Here is a 16,824-nt window from a genome sequence, read left to right as displayed (position 1 = left end):
AAATTTACAAAAAAATATGAATAAAATGAAAAATCCCATAAACCACACAGAAAACTAAACATGTCATACTGGTGTAAATCCCCATGCCTAAATTAACTATAGTAATATAACATGGTAACATAGTAGATAACAGCAGATAAAGACCTGTATGGTCCATCCAGTCTGCCCAACAAGATACACTCATAGCATAAGGTATGATGTGATACTTCATATGTATATCTGATCTTGCCATTTTCAGGGCATAGGCCATAGAACTCTGTCTGGCGCTATGCTTGTTCTCCAACTTCTGACGTTGCCATTGAAGCTCCATTCCAGCCCATCCAGTTCTGTTCAACCACAATTGGGGCACAGACCATAGAAGTCTGCCCAGTACTGGCCTTGTTCTCCAACTTCTGAAGCTGAATCTGTCCAGCCACGATCAGGGCACAGACCGTAGAATTCTGCCCAGCACTGGCTTTGTTTCCCAATTAATGGTGTTGCCATCTAATCTCTCCTATGTTTGTTTGGATACATTTCTTCTAAACAGGATTCCTTTGTGTTTATCCCATGCATTTTTAAAATTCTGTTACCATTTTCATCTCCACCACCTCCCACGGAAGGGCATTCCAGGTATCTCTCCTTGAAAAAGTACATCCTGACATTATTCCTGAGTTGGCCCCCTGCATCCTCAATTAATGTCCTCTAGTTCTACCACCTTCCCGTCTCTGGTAAAGGTTTGTTTCTAGATTAATACCTTTCAAATATTTGAACATCTGTATCATATCCCCTTGTCTCTTCTTTCTTCCAGGGTATACATGTTCAGGTCCTCAAGTCTTTCCTCATACGTCTTGCTATGCAAACCCCATACCATTTTCGTCGCTTTTCTCTGAACCGCTTCAAGTCTTTTTACATCCTTAGCAAGATACGGCCTCCCAAACTGAACACAATACTCCAAGTGGGGCCTCACCAATGACTTGTAGAGGGGCATCAACACCTCCTTTCTTCTGCTGGTTATACATCTCTGTATGTAGCCTAGCATCCTTCTGGCCATGGACACCGCCTTTTTGCATTGTTTTGTCACCTTGAGATCCTTAGACACCATCACCCCAAGGTCTCTCTCCTGAGCTGAGCTTATCAATCTCTCTCCTCCTATCTGGTACATCTTCTTTGTATTTCTGCACCCCAAGTGCATCACTCTGCATTTCTTGGCATTGTTTAGTTTTTACTGTTAAGGAGCACAGGTGTGTAATTTGAATTTTCCTAGATATCGATGATTAAATTTTAATTGCCAGATCTTTGACCATTCTTCTAATGTTTGGAGATCTCTTCTCATTTATTTATTTATTTTAGTATCCCGCGCTTTCCCACTCATGGCAGACTCAATGCGGCGGACAATGGAGGGTTAAGTGACTTGCCCAGAGTCACAAGGAGCTGCCTGTGCCGGGAATTGAACTCAGTTCCTCAGTTCCCCAGGACCAAAGTCCACCACCCTAAGCACTAGGCCACTCCTCCACTCCTACGCTTCTACGCCTTCCAGAATATCCACTGGCTATCTTCATGTCATCCATACAAAGGCAAACTTTTCCTTTTACATAGTAATATAATAAATGATGGCAGATAAAGACCTGAATGGTCCATCCAGTCAGCCCAACAGTCACACTCATTATCAAGTCATGATTAAACTAGCAATAAATGTGATATAAAATACTTGATCATTGTCTCTCTTTGTCATTTCTGGGACATAGACAATTGGAAGTCTGCCCAGCCTTGTCCTTAGTTTCCAACTACCGAAGTTGCAGTTGACGCCCACTCCAGCCTATCCAAATCTGTCTTGCTTGTCAATTGCAGGACACAGACCATAAACGTCTGCCCGTAACTATTCTCATATTCCTAATTACTGGAGCTTCTGTCAAGGCCCTCTCCAGCCCATCCTAAACTGGATTGCTATATATGGGACTCAGACCGTACAAGCCTGCCCAGCACTGGCCTTAGTTCTTCACAGCCAGAGTCGCCATCTAGAGCGCCATGCAAACACACATGCAACCATTTAAGTTTTCTTTTTTTATACCATTCATTTTCTAATTAGAGATCCTCTGTGTCCATCCCACGCCTTTTTGAGTTCCGTCACAGTTTTTTTCTTCAACATCTCCCTCGGAAGGGCATTCCAGGCATCAAGCTCCCTCTCCGTGAAAAAGAATTTCCTGACATTACTCCTAAGTCTGTCACCCTGCAACCTAAATTCATGTCCTCTAGTTTTACCATTTTCCTTTCTCTGGAAACTATTTGTTTCTATATTAATACCTTTCAAGTATTTAAACATCTGTATATTTCCCCTATCACTCCTCTCCTCTCCTCTAGGGTATACATATTAAGGTCTTCCAGTCTCTTCTCATACGTCTTTTGGCGCAAGTCCCATACCATTTTTGTTGCCTTCCTGTGGACTGATTAGAAAGATATGGCCTCCAAAACTGAATACAGTACTCCAAGTGGGGCCTCACCAACAACTCTTACAGGGGCAACAACACCCTCTCTCTATACAACCTAGCATCCTTCTGGCTATGGCTACCGCCTTGTCATACTGTTTCATCGCCTTCCGATTTTCAGATACTATCTCCCCAAGGTCCCTTTCCCTATCTGTGCATATCAGCCTCTCACCTCCTAGCACATACAGCTCCCTTGGATTTCTACTTCCTAAGTGCATCACGCTGCACTTCTTTGCATTGAATTTTAATTGCCAAACATTAGACCATTCTTCTAACTTTTGCAGATCCTTTTTCATGTTATTCATTCCCTCTGGGGTGTCCACTGTATTACAAATCTTGATATCATCTGCAAAGAGGCAGACCTTACCTTCTAACCCTTCGGCAATGTCACTCACAAATATATTGAACAGAATTGACCCCAGCACAGATCCTTGAGGCACTTCACTACTGACCTTACCTTCCTCTGAGTGAATTCCATTAACCATCGCCCTCTGGCTTCTGTCTGTCACCCAGTTCCTAATCTAGTTCACCACTTTGGATCCTAACTTCTGCCTGTCAAGGTTATTCAAGGGCCTCCTATGAGGAACCATGTGAAAGGCTTTGCCGAAATCTAAGTAGATTACATCTATCACACGTCTTCATTCCAATTCTCTGGTCACCCAGTTAAAGAATTCAATCAGATTTATTTGACACAATTTACTTTTGGGAAAACCATGGCGTTTTCCTTCAGCATTGCTTCCATTACTTTTCCAGTAACTAAAGTGAGGCTTACCGACTTGTAGTTTCCTGCTTCTTCTCTGTCATCACTTTTGTGAAGAGGGACCACATCCGCTCCTCTCTAATCCCTTGGAACCTCTCCTGTCTCCAAGGATTTATTAAACAAATCTTTAAGAGGACCCACCAGAACATCTCTGAGCTCCCTCAATATCTTGGGATGGATCCTGTCTAGTCCTATGGTTTTGTCCCCCTTCAAAGTTTCAAGTTGTTCATAAACACCCTCTTCCAGGAAAAGTGCTATATCTACTCCATGCTCATATGTATCTTTGCCAGCCATTCATGATCCTTCTCCCAGATTTTCTGCTGTGAACACAGAACAGAAACATTTCTTTAGCACATTTGCTTTTTCCTCACCATTCTCCACATAGTTGTTTACAGCATCTTTCAGTCTCACAATTCCATTTGTAGCCTTCCTTCTAGCCCTTCAACAATGCCTCTCACAAATATATTAAACAGAATTGGCCCCAGCAGCGACCCCCGAGACACTCCACTGCTCACCTTCCTTTCCTCCGAGTGGATTCCATTTACCACCACCCTCTGTCACCTGTTGGTCAACTGGTTTCCAATCCAGTTCATCACTTTGGATCCTAAGTTCAGCCCTCTCAGCTTAAAGCCCGGATTCTCTCTATAACAGCTATAACGGCGCACATAAATCGGGGGAATTCCCCTCATCCATCCATGGCCGTGCCCCATTTTTGAATCCACTTGTGATCTGGCCAAGTAAATTTATGCATGTAAATCTTAATGCCAATTAGCATTAATAATTGATAGGGTCCAATTAGCACCATTTATAGAATTTGGGGGTTAATTTATAGTATTAGTAATGGGGTCCCGCCATGGGAACAGCAGTAAAATAGTGCATATTAATGTCATTAACATGTATTAACATGGTTGTGCGTGATAGTAACTCTAGCTGTAACTAAATATCCCACCCCCTTTGATCCTGTATTTGATCAGACAATATTTAGGGAATTCTATATATGGCACATAGCATTATATGCTATTTCCATGTTGAATTTTCAGTGCTGAAAAGCGTTATAATGGAAGCAAGGCACCGAAATGGTCCAAAAATGGCAGATCGATGCAGAACTACACTTATTCACCCTGTTATAATATAGTACCTAAGTGTTTCTGCGTGGATCTGAAATGGGAGTTTAATGATGGGAGGGACATGGCCATGCCAGTGGTGTTCCCTTAAAATTCGCACAGTGTTATAGAATTCGGGGCAATCAATATCCATCCTGGGATGACCTTTATAGAATGTCCTTTAACGCCAGTTTTTCAGCGTCATATACTGAATCCAGCCCTTTCATCTTAAAATTATTTACAACAGCTTAGGTTCCAGTGAAATCTACTTCCTCTAAGAAGCTAGCTGGATTACTAAGAACATCTCATGCCTAGCAATAGTTATCAGTTCATGAAGAACTTCTTTTGAATAATGTGAGCACCTACGTATCAAAGCTTAAAGTATATGATAAGGCCCTAGTGCAGGGGTCCCTTAATCCAGTCCTCAAAGTCTTGATTGCATAAAAATAGATCTCATACATATTCATTGTGGAAATACTGAAAACCAGGCTGCGACAAGTGGCGGGGAAGTGAGTATAAGGCTGGAGGTCAGCTATGGTCTGTGGCATTGTAGTAGATAAGAAAAATAGGTAAACTAGATGGGCCAGCATTTTCTCTGTTTTTATGTTTTTCTTTGTTTTGTAACTCTGACAATACATAAAGAAATTCATGGCATCCTCTGTTCCTGTGGTAGAGATCACAGATGTTGGGACTTTTAGTTTAAATTTACTGTGCAACTAAGTATACAGGCATATCTGTTTAAACAAAATCTAATGTTATTATAATAAAACAAGGGTACCAAGGGCAGGGTGGTGGGGGTGGACCACCCCGGGTGCAGGCAGCAAGGGAGTGTGCGGGGCAGGTGAGCAACTATCCCTGCCCTCTCTAACGTTACTTCCTGTTCCGAGGCAGGGGACTGGCAGAGCCTTCAGCTGCGTGCCTGCTCCACACTCCCTCTTGCTGGGAGGAAAGGTCTGGTGATGTGCTTTGGGGTGTGTGGGGTGATGCTCTGGGTGGGTGCGATGCACTTTGGGGGGGGGGGGGAGAGTGATGCACCAGGGGGGGCACAGTGGCAACTCGCCCCTGGTGGCGAACAGGCTAGGAACGCCATTGGATTCATGATATTGTAACCATGAGTTCTGGGTGAGCATCAGGGCAGTTACTTAGAGAGGTTTTGGACAGATTGTTGAAGGTCAGGGCCTGGACTAGCAAAGATAGGAGGCCAACTGGCACATAATCCATTCACTCGGTAAGCTTCATTCAGCAAGTTTCTCACAGTCAATAGCATGCACAAAGTTAGGTAAGCTTCAAACTGTGATGCGTTTAGATCTTGGATACTTCAGTACATAGTCCCTTATGACAGAATATTTATATATATATATATATATTTTTTTTGTTTTGTTACATTTGTACCCCGCGCTTTCCCAAGCATGGCAGGCTCAATGCAGCTTACATGGGGCAATGGAGGGTTAAGTGACTTGCCCAGAGTCACAAGGAGCTGCTTGTGCCTGAAGTGGGAATCAAACTCAGTTCCTCAGTTCCCCAGGACCAAAGTCCACCACCCTAACCACTAGGCCACTCCTCCACTCCAATATTCAGCATTTACATACAGATCTAGGAGACAGTAAGCGGCCAATTAATTCACAGTCCCCTCATCTAAAGGTAAGAAAAGACTAACGCTCTTCAACAAATCACTCGCCATTCAAGCAGCCAGATTCTGGAAAGATATTGCCAGAATGTTTTGTCCTTCACAACCATACCTCTTGTTCCGAAAGAAGATAAAAACTTTCCTATTTAAGAAATGTGTATTATAATTAATCTCTTACTGTTCCACAAGCAATCAATGTAATTCTCAGAGGAATGTTCTGATTTCCCTTTAATATGTCTGTAAATCGCTTACAGCTGATAAGGTAACAGCGGGATATAATCCCCTAATGTAATATAATGTAATTCCTTTTATATGCCAGTAAAGAAACGTAGTAAAAACAACACTTACAGTCCTGCATTCTTCTTCCTAATTCTTCTTATCAATTACAATCCTTAAAAGTTACGCTGTGCTTTTTTTCCCCCTGTAACTGGGCTTCAGTTATCGTCGGTTTCGGTTTTCGTCGTTTTTTTCCGCGAAAAATTTGTTGCAGATTTCGTCGGTTGCCTCGGATTTTGTCGGCATGCCCACGTGACCTCGCTGTTAATTTTGCGAAAACAAAGGGCGACCCACGTGTTCTCCTGCTGAGTGTGGCGTTGTTTCTCGTTGTGTGAGCATCACCCTGCGTGAGTGCTACTACACAGTGTTACTAGGCACGGCGAAGGTGTGAGTTCGGACAAGTCTGGGGCTGAAAAATTTGTGTCTGAATTCAAAGATTACGTAGAGGCTGATGGATTCATCCCCCAACAAGTCTTCAACTGTGATGAAACTGGCCTCTTTTGAAAGAAAATGCCAAAGAGGATGTTCATTACACAGGAGGAAAAGGCACTGCCAGGACATAAGCCTATGAAAGATAGGCTAACTCTTTTGTTGTGTGGTAATGCTAGTGGTGATTGTAAAGTGAAGCCGTTACTGGTGCACCATTCATGAGAGAGATTTTGAAGGGTTTGAGCCTTCCCCTGATGACCCTACACATGTGGTGCAGTCAATTGTTGATTTGGGGAAATCCATGGGTTTGGAGGTGAGTGCCATGTTAAATGTTCATTTATTCTTTACATTAGTCTTTTATATTCATTTTATATTAATTTCTTATTGTTTTTAGTATTAAAAACTATATGTATTCTCTATAAAATGTGCTTTTGGTATGTATTTTGGAGTGTCTAGAACGAATTAATTGGATTTACATTGATTCATATGGAAATAATTGCCTCGGTTTTCGTCGGTTTCGGATTTTGTCGATTGTTTTCGGGCGGATTATCGACGAAAACCAAGGTATCACTGTACCTCTTCTCCAAATCCTCCTCCTGCTCCTTGTTCCTAGCAGTGGTGGAAATCAGTATCCCATACTTGAAACTCCCTTGAACAACTGCTGTGCAGCTCTGAGGCTGATCCCCACTCCTGGCTCTTCAGGGTCATGGGCTGTACTAGTCCAAGAGATCTCTCCCTGGTGGAAAATAAGATACTGAATTTTGGAGGTTAACAGCTATGGTAGGGGCCCTTTTACTAATTTGTGTTAGGCACTAAGGCGCACCTTTTGCAGGAAAAAATGGAGTACCACGAGACACGCTACAACATAACACAATAGTTTAGGAATGTGTGCACACTAGAAAATGTCTTATATTTGTTGGGGGGAGCATGTCAGGGGTGGAGAGTGGGTGTTCCTGTGCTACTAGTTAGTGCATCTAAATTACCGCATGCTAACTGGATAGCACGCGGATAACGCAGGAGCCCCTTCCGCATACAAAGTAGGAGGTGGTAAGTGCTCACGCAGTAACTTTTAAAAATAGCCACGTGTTAAAGCCAACATTAGCGCATGGCCATTAATACAAAAATAGAAAAATTGGGGGTTTTACAGCCATGGTAAAAATAGGCTTAGCGCATGGAAAAGACTAGTGTAAGGGCAAGCTAAGGCCTCTTTTTACCCTGGTCTCCTTGTGTTGAGGTGCTCTGGCCGGGTATCAAAACCGAAGACGATATCCTCCCCCTGGGCTGAATGTTTATATTAGCCCTGTTTTGTTCCCAAGGCTTAGATCTTTCTACCCTGTCACTTCTGAAGGAAGGTACACAGCCCTGTTCTGGAAACTGCTTTATTCTCTTATAGTGATGAAGACACAGGCAGAACTTTAACTGTCTCTACAATTGTTCAAGTTCTATGCTGCAATTCTGATATAGGTTACTTTATTGAAATCTTTAATTGTACCCCATTTTTCTTTAATGTGTACATATCTTTCTAAAAACAAAAGCAAGTTATTAAGGAATACTCTTGGTTATTGCTTTAAATCTTTCATTCCCCTTGCTGGGTGGGAATACATTCCTCCTGTGGGGGTTTCATGCCTGAAGCAGTCAGCTGTGCTGTTGATTTTTCCAATAGCAGCCGTATTTTTATATAGATTGCATTATACAGCATTTTTACTGTGTAATTAAAATAGTAGATGAAAATAAATTATTCATTTACACGTGCAATCCATTATTTTGCTTGGCACTTTATCTGCTTATATACCTCCTGGTATAGCTGTGGGTGGCCTCTTGCAATGGATGCTGAAGGATTCCATCACCCACTAGTCCTTGTCCCCTTCTGCCATTTAAATCCACGAGCAGCTAATGATCAAAGAACATTCTAAGAATACAGTCCTTAGTGCCACTGAGTCTTTTGAACTTGTTTCCCCCCCCCTACTTTTATAATTCGTAAGCTATCCCTCCCCGTGTTTAGTTCTGGTGTCAGTTTGACCTCAACTTGTACTCTGCCAACTTTGGATTTCTCTTTCTTTTGCATTCTTTCTTAATCTAAGCTGCTTCACAGAAGAAACACATCATATAAAGCAGAACATAATAACAGAAACTAATGGGCCCTTTTACTAAGCTGCGTAAGCATCTACCCGTGCCCAACGCGTGCCAAAATGTAGTTACCCCCAGACTACCGTGTGGATCTTGCCGTAATTTCATTTTTGACGCTCGTCCGATATGCGCGTCTGAAAAATCTTTTTTTGGGCGCGTAATGGACGCACACCAAGTGGCATTTGGTGCGCATAGGTCATTACCGCCTGGTTACCATGTGAGTCTTTACTGCCAGGTCAATGACTGGCGGTAAGGTCTCAGACCCAAAATGGACACGCGGCAATTTTCATTTTGCTGCATGTCTATTTTCGGCAAAAAAAAAAAGAGGCCTTTTTACAGGCGCACTAAAAAATGGATTGGCGCTTGCCCAAACCCGTACCTACACTACTGCAAGCCATTTTTCAGCGCACCTTTGTAAACAGACCCTTGAGATAATCTATTTAAAAGTGAGGCAAAACGGGTAGCTTTTTTAATTTGGATTTGAGGGAGGTTGGAGCAGGAGTGTATTGAAGATGACTAAGAAGATGGTTCCAAAGAAAAGGTACAAATAGAGAGAGAACTGAAAAATGGAACACAATCTGGTGAGAAGAATATGATTCTTATAGTGGAGTGAGCATGGAACAACATAGCATGGGATGAGGGATGATGACTGATAAGAGATAACTGGACCATGAATACATTTTAATACTTAAGCAGGATTACCTGAAGATAGGAGGGTGACCAATGTAACGCCACTTTTTAAAAAGGGCTCCGGGGTGATTTGGGAAATTACAGACCGGTAAACCTGACCAGTGCCGGGGAAAATAGTGGAAACTATTATAAAGAATAAAATTATATAACACAGACAAACGTGGTTTAATGGGACAGAGTCAGCATGGGTTCAGCCAAGGGACGTCTTGCCTCACCAATTTGCTTCATTTCTAAGACGTAAATAGACACGGATAAAGGTGAGCAAGTTGATGTGGTGTATCATGGGATAGGAGGCAAGGAGTGGCCTAGTAGTTAGAGCTCTGGTCGTGCCATCCAGAGGTGATGGTTCAAATCCCATTGCTGCTCCTTGTAATCTTGGGCACTACCTTAGGTACAAGCTTAGATTGTGAGCCCTCCAAGGACAGAGAAACACCCAGTGTACCTCAATATAACTCACATTGAGCTGCTACTGAAAAGGTGTGAGCAAAAATCCAAAATTAAAAAAAAACTCCTGTGGATTAGGAATTGGTTATTGGACAGGAAACAAAGGGTTCTCTCAAAGGAGGAGGAGTGAGGTGATTAAATTTGCAGATGACACAAAACTATTCAAAGTTGTCAAAACAGATTGTGAAAAATTGCAGGAAGAAAGACCTTAGGAAACTGGAAGACTGAGCATCTCAATGGCAGATGAAATTTAATGTGTGGACAAATGCAAAGCGATGCACATTGAATCATAGTTACCTGATGCTAGGGCGCACCTTAGGAGTCAGCACTCAAGAAAAAGATCTAGGTGTTATTATAGACAACGCAGAAATTGTCTGCCCAGTGTGTGGTGGTGGCCAAAAAAGCAAACAGGATGCTGAAATTATTAGGAAAGGGTTGCAAAATAAGACCAAGAATATTATAATGCCTCAGTATCGCCCCATGGTGCGACCTCACCTTGAGTATTGCGTTAAATTCTGGTCACCATATCTTAAAAAAGATATAGCAGAAGTAGAAAAGCTTCAGAGCAGAGAGACCAAATTGATAAAGGGGATGGAATTCCTCCTATATGAGGAAAGGCTAAAGAGGTTAGGGCTCTTCTGCTTGGAAGAGACGGTTGGGTGGGGGGGTATGGTTGAGTTCTGTTAAATCTTGAGTGGTATAGAACAGGTAGAAGTGAATCCATTTTTCACTCTTTCAAAAGACCGAGGGACATGCAATGAAATTACATGGAAATACTTTTAAAACAAATAGGAGGAAATATTTTTTCACTCAAAGAATAATTATGCTCTGGAACTTGCTGCTGGAGGATGTGATAACAGCAGTTAGTGTATCTGTGTTTAAAACAATTTTGGACAAGTTCCTGGAGGAAAAGTCCATACATAGTCTGTTATTGAGATGGACATGGGGAAAGCCATTGCTTGACCTGGGATTGGTAGTATGGAATGTTGCTACTAATTGGGTTTCTGCCAGGTACTTGTGACCTGGATTGGCCACTGTTGGAAGCAGGATATTGGGCTAGATGGACCATTGGTCTTACCCAGTATGGCTGTTCTTATGTTCTTATGAAACGTGGCAGAGGATCATGATCTGCATATGCAGGCAAATGTTAGAATAAAAGAGGGAACCAGTGAAATGTCAGAGACAGAGAAGATAGTACCATGAGGAGAGACTTACCTATGAAAGATTGCTGGCCAGCCAGGTAAGTGGGAGGGATATAGAGAACAGAGAATGATAAGTGGCATAAATGGAAAAGAGAATAGATGAAGTAGAAATATTGTCCTAAATAATGTTGAAATCATTTAACAGAAGAATAGGAGATGAAAACTTGGGAAAGACAGAAAATAGAGAGATTAGTATGACTTGTATTATTTTATTTTATTTTATTGTGTATGTATTCCTGTTCCCCGCTTAGAATCTTAAGATACTGAGGGATAGAAATACATTTTATTATTATTATTAAATAAGTACATAAGTGTTGCCATATTGGGACAGACCAAAGGTCCACCAAGCCCAGCATTCTCTTTCCAACAGTGGTCAATCCAGGTCACAAACACCTGGCAAGATCCCAAAAAAAGTACAAAACATTTTATACTTCTTATCCCAGAAACAGTGGATTTTCCCCAAGTCCATTTAATAATGGTCTATGAACTTTTCCCTTAGGAAGTCGTCCAAACCTTCAATGGGTGGCGGCGGTAAGTGCTACCTGCCGCATGTCACACAATAAGAGTAATCTTACTGTGTGACCACCACATGGCCATTTGGGGGGGGGGGGGGGGTGGAGCTTTTTACCCACTGCGGGAAAAAGGGCCCTGGTGAGCGGGGAAAAATGGCCTCTGCCGCTACCGCAAGGCCCCTTCTACCGCAGCTTGGTAAAAGGACCCCATATGTGCAAAAACAAAGGAGCTATTAATGTTATTTAGTCATTACTGTGCTGAACCTTTATAATGAAAGAAAGAAAGGTGTTTTCCATCTCCATGTTCCTGAACCAGTTCCCTAGAGACTGATTTAATTATGAAGACAGAAACAAGATGTAGAGCATTGGCTTTGACTTCATTTCACTGAACAGAAATAGGGAACAAGAGTGAGAAAGGAGTATTGTGTTTAACCAGTTACAGGTCAGAGTTTCTAAAGGGATTTTTCAAATTTGTGTCTGGGGAAAAATGCTTTCTAAGTAGGTGGGTTTTAAAAATCTCAGTCACTAGGTAAGATAATTGGTTTATTTTGGCAGGCTATCTCTAAATGAGTTTTCAGCAAAAAATCCAGATTAATTCAGCTGGATAAAATTTGACCAGCTGGGTTTTGTATCAGGCTAAACGTAGCTCATTAGTACTGAAAATCAAGCTAAGTCCTCTTTTCAAAAAAACAAAAAACAAAAAGGGGGATCCCTTCCTTTCTCCTACATTCCATATTAAATTCTGAAAACACCCCTTTAGACGCGCCAAGCCCTTCTTTCCCTCCTTTCTTCAGCTCGCCCATATTATTTAATAGCAGCAGCAACAACAACAAAATAGCAGCCCAGGGTCATACCCTTTTCACCCCCCCCTCTTTTGCCCAGCTAAATGCAGGCTGGGGATACCTCCCACCAACACTTTGTGCACAGGCCACCCAGCTTCCAGAAAGCAATGACTTTCAATCATCACTTATCTGAACTAGTGATATAGAGATTTAAGGTTCTTGGAAATCTGTTCCAATTCTCTGACCTTAATAACTTCACAGAAAATAAGAAGGGGAGAAGAAGTGGCCTAATGGTTAGTGCAGTGGGCTTTGATCCTGGTAACCTGGGCTCAATTCCCACTGTACCTCCTTGAGACCTTGAGCAAATCACCTAACCCGTTGCCCAAGTTACAAAAACTTAGATTGTGAGCTCTCTAGGGACAGAGAAGGTACCTGCATATAATGTGTACAGTGCTGCATATGTCTAGTAATAGTATTTGCACTTTTGCATCAAGAAAGATTTTGTTATGATTGTTTATTTAGATTTTGCTCACACCTTTTTCAGTAGTAGCTCATGGTGAGTTACATTCAGGTATACTGGATATTTCTCTGTCCCATGAGGTCTCACAATCTAAGTTTGTACCTGAGACAATGGAGGGTTAAGTGACTTGCCCAAGATCACAAAGAGCAGCAGTGGGATTTGAATTGGCCACCTCAGGATTGCAAGACTGGTGCTCTAACCACTAGGCCACTCCTGTTATCACTCACAAATGATAACACTTATATGAAATAGTTTCTGTGGAAAACTCTATCTGGTAGACTAATGTGATTTACGTAGTAATCCTTTAGCTGTTATGATCCAAGCTTTTCCATGTGTTTCTTAAGAAAGGTCCAGCAAGTAAAGAGTACGAATTTTAGGGTTGGTGGCCTCAGTGGTGAGGAGCTTGATTAATGGGGATAATTAGGGGCTGTTCTGATGCCTTCAGACCAATGCTATGTGCAGGGAAGCTTTTAGATCCGATTCCCTAACTCACTTTCTGCTCCTTATTCCAGGCTGGAGGTAATACAGTGTCAAAGTATATGCTCCCTGCATGAAGAGAATCTCATCCATTAAACAGAAACTTTTAAAGGGCAATTTTAAACTGGGTGCATGCAATTACAAGTGTCTTATGAATGTAAGTGGCACCTTAATTAGCACTCAGGTACCATACACAGATCCATTAAGCGCTATTCTATACGGTAGCACATGTATGTAACGGCAAGGTGAGGCATATGTGTGGGGTGGGGCATGGGCGTGTCTCCTAGATAAGCACAGACCTTATAGAATAGTATAAGTTGCATAACCTGCGTGCCAACTTATGACAGTAGGTGCATCTAATTGTAGGTATGCCAGCTTGCTCTACAATGCCATTATAGAACTGGTGCTCAGCCTCAACATCGAGGCGCCAAGTTAAAGAATTGTCCCCTTAGTAGCCACACTGATGGTGTGTGCTATATATTGAGGGTCCCAGAAAACAGCAAGGCAAACGATCTGCAAAATCCAGCCCTTGACAGCAGACATTTTACCGATTACTTGGTAACAGAATAAGAGATGCTGTTTTGTGCTGCTTATGCTGGTTTTTTAAAATTCCTTTTATCCTTGTCCTGATATGCAATTTGTGATTGTTCTTATTTAAGAAAGATACAGACTAGCCCCTGACGCAGCCCTTTTGTTGGGCGAAACACGGCCTGTGTCGGGCAATTGTCTAACATACGGTATCTTCAATAAAGTATTTTTGGATATTATGCTGATCTGCTGGTTTATTCTCCACGTGTGCTATATATTTCCAGGAAAAATGATTAGAAAATGGTTAAGAAATAAACAGCAGGGGGGGGGGGGGCTGGTAGCCTGGGCTCCCTTACTTTTGGCTCACCCCCTCTGCTTTTAATGGCTGGTGGGGATGCCATGCCCCACCAACTGAAGAGGTCTCCTGCATGAGTCTCGCCTGTGCTGTCTGAGTAGCACTTAAGTTAGGAGGTGCACTTCAGCCACCGATGTTTGAGATAAAAAAAAAATTGCCTATATTGCACAGCAAATCAGAGCGATATACAGTTTAAAATCAATAAATCAAGGGAACAAAGAAACGCCATTAAAATATAGAACAGAAATCAAGAATTGCTCAACACAGCCATCCAAAGGAAAGAAAATTAAGAGCAGTTCCTGTTTAGCCCCATCAGACCAGCCGACAATAAACACACTCTACAAATCAGAGGTCAGCTAAAGGCTAGAGAAAAAAGACGAGTTTTCCAAACTGTTTTAAAGTTTATAAAGGACGCTTCTGATCGTAGTGGAGGAGGAAGATTATTCCACAACAAAGGGGCCACAAAATAGAAGGTACACTTTCGGGTAGATTCCTAGTGTGCTTGAGATGGATGGGGGAAAGTAAGTCTATAATCATATAACGAATGGAGTAATTGAGCCGGAGAATAAGGAATAGTTGATCGGGATTGATATTCTGGTGTACCAGTGCGAAGGGCTTTGAAGGTCAGGGTAAAATCATAAATTGAATCTTCTGATTTAATGGAAGCCAATAGAGCTTTTTAAAAAGAGGAGTAGTATGGTCTCTTCGCTTCGCCTTACAAAGAACAGTGAACTGAGCATGTGCGAGAGTGCACACGTCTGCAGCTGAAGTGCACTGCCAACTTGAGCACTGCTCTAGCAGCAAGTGCAGACATTCACACAGGAGGCCTTTTCGGCTGGCCATCAAAAGTATGCTTTAATGTGATGGCAGCTGTGGGGGGAGGTGGAGGGAGAGAATGCCTAGCGTCCTCAGTCCACCTTTGGGCCCCCCAAAATGGACTTCTGGCTATACCCCTGGTGGTAAATACCACTAACATTTTTTGCTGCATTTTAATTAGAATAAAGAAGTCACTTTCCTGCTTATAATCGAATGAGAAAAACGCCCAAGTTCCGACCTAAATCGGGAGATGGACGTTTATCTCACAAAAACGAATAAAGCGGTATAATCGAAAGCCGATTTTTGGACGTTTTCAACTGCAATCCGTCGCGGATGCGGACAAAGTTGATGGGGGCGTGTCAGAGGTGTGGCGAAGGCGGAACTGGGGCGTGGTTATCTGCCGAACAGAGATGGGCGCATTTCACCGATAATGGGAAAAAAGTATGCGTTTTTAGCTAGAATTTAGGACACTTTTCCTGGACCCTGTTTTTTTCACGAATAAGGCCCCAAAAAGTGCCCTAAATGACCAGATGACCACTGGAGGGAATCGGGGATGACCTCCCCTGACTCCCCCAGTGGTCACTAACCCCCTCCCACCACAAAAAATGAAGTTTCTCAACTTTTTATTTTCACCCTCACATGTCATACCCAGCTCCCTGACAGCAGTTTGCAGGTCACTGGAGGAGTTGTTAGGGGGTGCAGTGGACTTCAGGCAGGTGGACCCAGGCTCATCCCCCCTACCTGTTACAATTGTGCTGCTTAATGCTTATTAGTCGTCCAACCCCCCCAAACCCACTGTACCCACATGTAGGTGCCCCCCTTCACCCCTTAGGGCTATAGTAATGGTGTAGACTTGTGGGCAGTGGGTTTTGAGGGGGATTTGGGGGGCTCAACACACAAGGGAAGGGTGCTATGCACCTGGGAGCTCTTTTACCTTTTTTTTTGTTTTTGTAAAAGTGCCCCCTAGGGTGCCCGGTTGGTGTCCTGGCATGTGAGGGGGACCAGTGCACTACGAATCCTGGCCCCTCCCACGAACAAATGCCTTGGATTTATTCGTTTTTGAGCTGGGCGCTTTCATTTTCCATTATCGCTGAAAAACAAAAACGCCCAGCTCACACATTGTTGAATAAAACATGGACGTCTATTTTTTCCCAAAATACGGTTCGGTCCGCCCCTTCACGGACCCGTTCTTGGAGATAAACGCCCATGGAGATAGGCGTTTTCGTTCAATTATGCCCCTCCATATCAACTACATGCAATCAATTTTTGATAGTGTAGAAAATTCTTCTTTTTTTTCTGTTAGCAAATTTTAAAGGTTTAAGGCACATACGTGGGGCCTATTCATTAAGCTACATTAAGGTGTGATTTTTTTTTTAAATTGCTATTTTTGAAAACTTTCCAAATTTGCATCACTTCAGCAAACGTAAACTTCCATGATAAGCAAATTATATAATAACAGGAAAATTAAAAATAAAGGAAATTAAGAAATAACTTGTGTCCACAATAACAGGCAATATTGATTCCAAGATCCAAGAAACAAAATTAAGGAAAAAAAGAGAAATTTTTATCCTCAACTGTCCTTCAGCCTTTCCAACAGATGCAGAAATATTATTAGAAAGTAGGGAGGCTAAAAAACTGTGTAACACAATAATAATGGGTGTAACATCATGCGTACTAGGGAGGTAAAATTCCATGATGTAATCAATGTCTGCTT

At 42.3% G+C, this 16,824-nt stretch overlaps 1 protein-coding gene across 2 annotated transcripts in view; it reads left to right on the top strand.

The window, feature by feature from the left end:
• CAMK4 (calcium/calmodulin dependent protein kinase IV) overlaps window positions 1-16,824 on the top strand; it is a 380,765-nt gene that overhangs the window by 160,711 nt on the left and 203,230 nt on the right. Inside the window, exon 1 of one of the 2 annotated variants that reach the window (XM_030193471.1) lies at window positions 13,505-13,568. The exons of the other annotated variant lie outside the window; for it this stretch is intronic. Within the exon in view, the coding sequence (XP_030049331.1) occupies window positions 13,567-13,568 (2 nt within the window). The 5' untranslated portion in view covers window positions 13,505-13,566. Of the gene's footprint in view, window positions 1-13,504; window positions 13,569-16,824 lie in introns of those variants that run through there. 2 annotated transcript variants of the gene reach the window in all.

The sequence above is a fragment of the Microcaecilia unicolor genome, chromosome 2 (assembly GCF_901765095.1).
Source record: "Microcaecilia unicolor chromosome 2, aMicUni1.1, whole genome shotgun sequence".
NCBI lineage: Eukaryota > Metazoa > Chordata > Amphibia > Gymnophiona > Siphonopidae > Microcaecilia > Microcaecilia unicolor.
The sequence above is the reverse complement of the archived record's forward strand: the minus strand, read 5'-3'. Positions and strand labels throughout refer to the sequence as shown.